Source organism: Octopus bimaculoides, chromosome 5 (genome assembly GCF_001194135.2).
Source record: "Octopus bimaculoides isolate UCB-OBI-ISO-001 chromosome 5, ASM119413v2, whole genome shotgun sequence".
Classification (NCBI taxonomy): Eukaryota; Metazoa; Mollusca; class Cephalopoda; order Octopoda; family Octopodidae; genus Octopus; species Octopus bimaculoides.
Genome location: NC_068985.1, coordinates 43,171,238 through 43,177,010, shown reverse-complemented (window position 1 = coordinate 43,177,010; position 5,773 = coordinate 43,171,238). Strand labels below are relative to the sequence as shown.

The 5,773-nt window shown below is 33.7% G+C and overlaps 2 protein-coding genes across 3 annotated transcripts in view; one reads left to right on the top strand and one right to left on the bottom strand.

Moving 5' to 3' along the window:
* Window positions 1-526, bottom strand: part of LOC106876494 (ubiquitin carboxyl-terminal hydrolase 7) — a 27,027-nt gene extending 26,501 nt beyond the window's left edge. The window contains exon 1 of one of the 2 annotated variants that reach the window (XM_014925056.2): window positions 199-526. In XM_014925056.2, the coding sequence (XP_014780542.1) occupies window positions 199-286 (88 nt within the window). In that variant the 5' untranslated portion in view covers window positions 287-526. The remainder of the gene's footprint in view (window positions 1-198) is intronic. The other variant, XM_052968366.1, reaches the window with a different exon arrangement.
* Window positions 527-1,185: 659 nt separating this feature from the next.
* LOC106876496 (HUWE1-associated protein modifying stress responses) overlaps window positions 1,186-5,773 on the top strand; it is a 39,713-nt gene continuing 35,125 nt past the window's right edge. The window contains exon 1 of the mRNA XM_014925058.2: window positions 1,186-2,119. Coding sequence (XP_014780544.1) covers window positions 1,921-2,119 — 199 coding nt within the window. The 5' untranslated portion in view covers window positions 1,186-1,920. The remainder of the gene's footprint in view (window positions 2,120-5,773) is intronic.

Genomic DNA, 5,773 nt, shown 5'->3' with positions numbered 1-5,773 from the left:
GAACAGGTGTATATATATATATATATATATAAATAGATATAACAGAAGGCAAAAGAAAAATGTTATTTAGGCAATGTGAGGTTTGTTGTTGATTTGGAAGCTGGTAGAAATGAAGCGAATGGAGGGATTGAAGTTGGTTCTTCTATTTCTTCACTTCCAGGTCGAAGATGAACAAAAATAAACAAGATGGCCGCCTACCATGCTTGGGAAGGTTGGGTAAGCCGCTCGCTTTAGTAATACGCGATCCTCTATACTCACCGTCCGACGGAGAGACCTTGGCTGTCATGTCTGTTGCGGCCAGAGGCAGCGTCGTTCGGTTTCAAGTAAAAACGAAAAAAAAAAAAATTCACAACTTCGTGGCGGTAATCTTTGCTTTGGCGTCGTTGTTCTTCGGTTGGATTCGCTCCGATTATTTTCGGATTTTCCCGGTATATTCCGTCGCACTAGATCGGATAACCTGCTCTAGTAGCCTAATTGTTCAATTCTCACATTGGTTAAAATTTAGATCAGGTTTTATGTATTAAAGCTTGAGACAATATTAGCTTATTCTATCATTTTATTTCTTTTTAAAGAAATAATATAAACATTTGTTCATTTATAACAATCGTAGCTAATCGGAATATTCCGTTTTGTGTGTGTGTGTGTGTGTATATATATATCTATATACTTATATATACACGCGTGTGATATCTAAAATACTGTTAATGAGTTACAATTTTGGCATACTTGAAATGATATATTTCTATAAATAAATTAGGGAGAACAGCTGTAATCTCTGAATGTTCAGTTTCATTTTAATCGATTACTACGGTAAATGACGTTCATAAAATCGAAAATGTATACATACACACACACATACACATATGTATATGACGAAAATCGATTTTCTCAGTTACTTTCTAAGAAATTATAAATGTTTATCGTATGTCAGTAATTAAGTTTATTCTTTTTATTCATACCAAATTTATTAGTGTTTACAACATTAGTCTTTGTTTTGTAAAGGAAGTGAAACTCCTTTGATTATTTCCGGTTCGTACGGAGTGAAGGTGTGCGTATATGTGTGTACCAGTGTGCCTCTGCGTGAGTATGTTTATCTTTCTGTGTATATATATGTATACGTATCTCTGTGCGAATATCTTTTTTTTTGTTTTTTGAGGCAATGCGCGTGCGTAAGCTAGTTCTTCCGGAATAAAGTTGGAGGAGACGGAAGAAACGCAATACGGAAGATAGTGTAATGAAGGGGAAAAAATTGAGAGAATAATACAATATATTGTTCCACCGTGAAAGATAACTTAGTTATTATTATTTCATACAGATTTTTCATAATAATTGGAGAAAAAAAAAAGGCAACCCACTACTAAAACTCTGTCTATTTTCTATTGCAGGGGTCTCCTACAACACATTTACATACGTCTATATGTATGTATATATATATACACCAATATCTATCTACTACTTGGGTTACCCTGCTATATATTTGAAACTAAGAACAACGTATCACTGTTAATAACTACGCTTGTGTATTGGTTAATCTTTACCGGTATTCCAGCTTTTTTTATTTTCTTCTTCATTAGAGTTGATGAGCGCTCAGTTTATGTAAACGTTAAAAATAAGCAGCGCTCCTTATTACGTATGAAAGTATATCTACTCTACCACCATCTCCTCCGTTGTCGCCGCCGCCCTTCTTTCATATTACTTTGACCGACCGCTACCTTTTTTTTTTTTTTTGTCCCCATCCTTTCACCCTTTTCTCATTGATATACGCCATCATCATCATGCTGTTGAGAAAAGAGTTGTTTCCTCGTCAAAGTTTTCTGTAGCTGCAAAAGATTAAAAAAAAAAAAAAGAAAATAAATAAAGTAGGGGAGAGAGACGAAACAATAGCCGGAATACTGGCGGCACAGATTTCATTTCATTGCCATGGCTCAAGACGAAGGCCAGCAGCAATCGGATCAGCTGGGAGAGAACTGGCTAAACAATTTCGAGAGTCAGTGCCTCCAAGAACTGGACGCTGAGCCCAACATGGAGGAGAGATTGCAAACAGAAAGAGAATACGCTGCTCAAAAACTTTGGTCGGCTTTTCAGAATTCGGCCACTGCTATTGCTCAGATGTATCGAGGTATGTCTACATTTCAGTGCTTCTTTATTATCCTTTTCTAATCTATCGTCTCTTTTATGAACCGTTTGTTTGAGTTTCGTTTCCCAACCACGCATACGCATAAAGATATCTTTCTATGTAAAAAAATAAGTTTTAGATTTCAAAACGACTATACATATGTGTGTGTGTATATAAATATATATATTTATATATGTGTGTGTGTGCTTCTTGGAATATATTTCTAATGTATTTTATTGTTCTTAAAGCACTACTTCGTTCTTCATATTGTGAAAAACTCGTCTTTAGCGTAAAATTATAAAAGCAACGATCAGTTTTATATAATCAGCTGTTTTAAATAGCTTGTCTCTCCTACCGAAAGCTTATTATGTATTCTGCTCTCTCAATTAACCTTGTTTATGGTCATTCTAAGCCTTTGTATATATGTGTGTTTATATATATTTTTATATATATATATATATATATATATATTCACTGTCTCTCTCTCTCTCTCTCTCTCTCTCTCACGCAGTGTTTAGTTCTCCATTTTCTACATTTATAATTAGAGATCAAGAAGCTAGCACCTATGACTTGAAGTTCTTTTGTATGTAGAAATTCAGAAGGGTTGTGATATAAGTGAATTAGGGAGATGAGGGCCAGAATTTTCCTTAAATACTGAGTTCGATGAGAGCTAGTTAAAACATGCTCGGCTTATCAATTTCCAAATGTAATGATTATTGTAAAATTAAAAATCTTTTAATTATTCGTTTACTTATTCGTTGCTTGCAATAATTATAACTGCATCTTGAGCCATCAAATATTTACTACTATTTATTAGATTGTAGGTAAAATAAAAAAATAAAAAAAAGCAACCGTAATTAAGACCAAGATATATGTTTGAAGTGGTAGTCTCCTCAATTTAAAAGTACGTCTAATGAATTTAGACATCGTGAATGGAGAAATTAAATTTTATGAAATATAATTTTATTAGATTAAAGAAATGATTATTAATATATTTATTACTTGTGTGTGTTTAGATTTTTCTCAATATTGCCGTGTTCGAAAATTATTGTAAGAATAATTTGAAAGGGATTATTTCGTGTGGAGTGAATAAAAAAAAATTAACCATTTCCATTTTGTTCTTTAGATATGAATTCTCTCCTAGATCTCCGTCGATGTTATATAATACATGGATTTTTGTACGGATTCAAAGGGAAATTTCCATTAAATCTAAATGTACAACTCTTCTGACATTTGCTTTTATATTTTTTTTAATTTACCAATAACTTGACTTACCGTAAATGAATTATTGAAGCAATAATAAACAATTTTGATTAGGAATTATATATATTTAAAAGAATTCTTGTTGGGAGACAATAAATGGTTTACTTTTGGTTATTATTAGTCTCTGTGAAACGGAGTTTAGAGAAAACGTCATTGTTTGAATGAGGAAAAATTCTTGTATCAGTTTTGACAGTACAATGAGGACCATCGTCGAAATAGCTTATTTGCCGTTTAACTTATTAGTTCTAAACTTTACGTTAGAATAATTTCAAAGTTGCTAAATCTAAGTAACGAAAAGAAGTCGCTAGAATTTTTAAATGTGTTCATTTTTTTTTTTTACTATGGAAGTAAAATTATTGTATTTATAATTTCAAATATATTCTGTTAACTTTTAATTTTAAAAGTGTATCTGCTCGTATAATAATGATAACGATAGGGAAAGCACGATTAAAAAATGTAGAAATGAAAATTTGATATGTGGGAATCTCGAAATGAACATTTTGTTACAAAAAACGTAAGCATTATTACATCTTTCTGGATACTATGCTGTAGATTAAAATATACCAAGAACATAATCTACATAATGTTGGCTTTTTAGCTTCTCAACTGACTGAAATTTAAGATTAAAATTGGGTTACTATGTTATTCACTGTTTTACCACCATCTTAATTTGATTTTAGTTATATTTATCTATTTATCTATTTATCTATTAAATCAGATTTAAAATAGAAATTCTGTCTCGGCTTCATTCAGGATGAAATCAGTGTTTTTCACTAATTTTTCATTATTCGTTGCTGCAGTTTTGTTGTAGAAATGATTTTAATATTCTGTAACAAATTTCCAAGCAGCATGAATAAAACTTTTTAATCGGATATAAATTTGGTTTAAAGAATCCTCACCTTTTAGAAGAGGATGTTAAGTTAAAAATTTGTTTTTTTAATATCCGACAATAAATCTGTCTAACTGAATTGCTTTCGTCGTTGAAACATCTAAGGAATAAATCCTATGCTATGCTGATTTTAATGTGATTCTGTGAGATAAATCGTTTTCTAACCAGCAATCAGTTGAGTCGTAAGATCTGAGCAAACTAAAGCATGTATTGTAAAGCATAATGTTAAAAGTGAAGACGTATAAACTCTTACTATAAATTGTAATACATCTCTTGTTTTATGTATGTCATAAATAAAATACATATTATCTTCTTTTGTATATAGATATATACAACATATTTATGCTTCCAAACTTGGGTGCTGTACCAAGCCAGTGGGTACCCCAACCTCCCAGTCAATATATAACACAAGAACTGAAATTTGGGAGGAGCAGGGTTTAACAATTAAATCAACTGTAGTACTCAAGTAGTATTTTATTTATCAACCTTGGAGGGATGAAAGGTAAAGTTGATTTCAGCAGAATTTGAACTCACAACATAAAAAGCAAGAACAAATATCCACAAGGCATTTTGTCTAACACTAATAATTCTGCCAGTGGACTTCTCTAACTATATAATTAAATTATATTTAGGGGCAATTGAGGCTCCTGAACTCCAATACTGTAGCACTCGATGCTGGTTTTGTGGTATCTAAACCTGGTGAAGCCCATCCCTCTCCAGATCTTAACTACAGACAATTTCTTCTAAAGAGAAAGAGAGGGGTGGGAAGATGATGATGTATCAGTTGGTACTTCATCTATTGGTGCTGAAGGAATGTAAAACAAAGTTGAATTCAGAGTGCAGATGCCTGAATGAATACTGAGACATTTTATCTGATGCACAATTCCTATATTCCTATTTTCTCTCTTTCCAGATGGTGGAAGCTAAGTATTTACATCTTCAGCAGGACACTTGCTCCTGTCCATTTATTATATTTTCACATCCCTCATTATTATACCCTACTCAGTTGAGGAGTCTTGTCTTGTGAATACTTGGTGACCTCATCACTGCTCGTGTCGCAAAAAAATACCGAGTACACTCTGTAAAATGGTTGGTATTAAGAAAGGCATCCAGCTGTGGAAACCGTGTTGTTGTTGTTGGCACTCCGTCGCTTACGACGTCAAGGGTTCCAATCAACGGAACAGCCCGCTCATGAAATTAACGTGCAAGTGGCTGAGCACTCCACAGACACGTGTACCCTTAACATAGTTCTCGGGGATATACAGTGTGACAAGGCTGACCCTTTGAATTATAGGCGCAACAGAAACAGGAAGTAAGAGTGAGAGAAAGTTGTGGTGAAAGAGTACAGCAGGGTTCACCACCATCCCCTGCCGGAGCCTCGTTGAGCTTTAGGTGTTTTCGCTCAATAAACACTCACAACGCCCGGTCTGGGAATCAAAACCGCGATCCTATGACCACGAGTCCGCTGCCCTAACCACTGGGCCATTGCGCCTCCACGTAGAAAC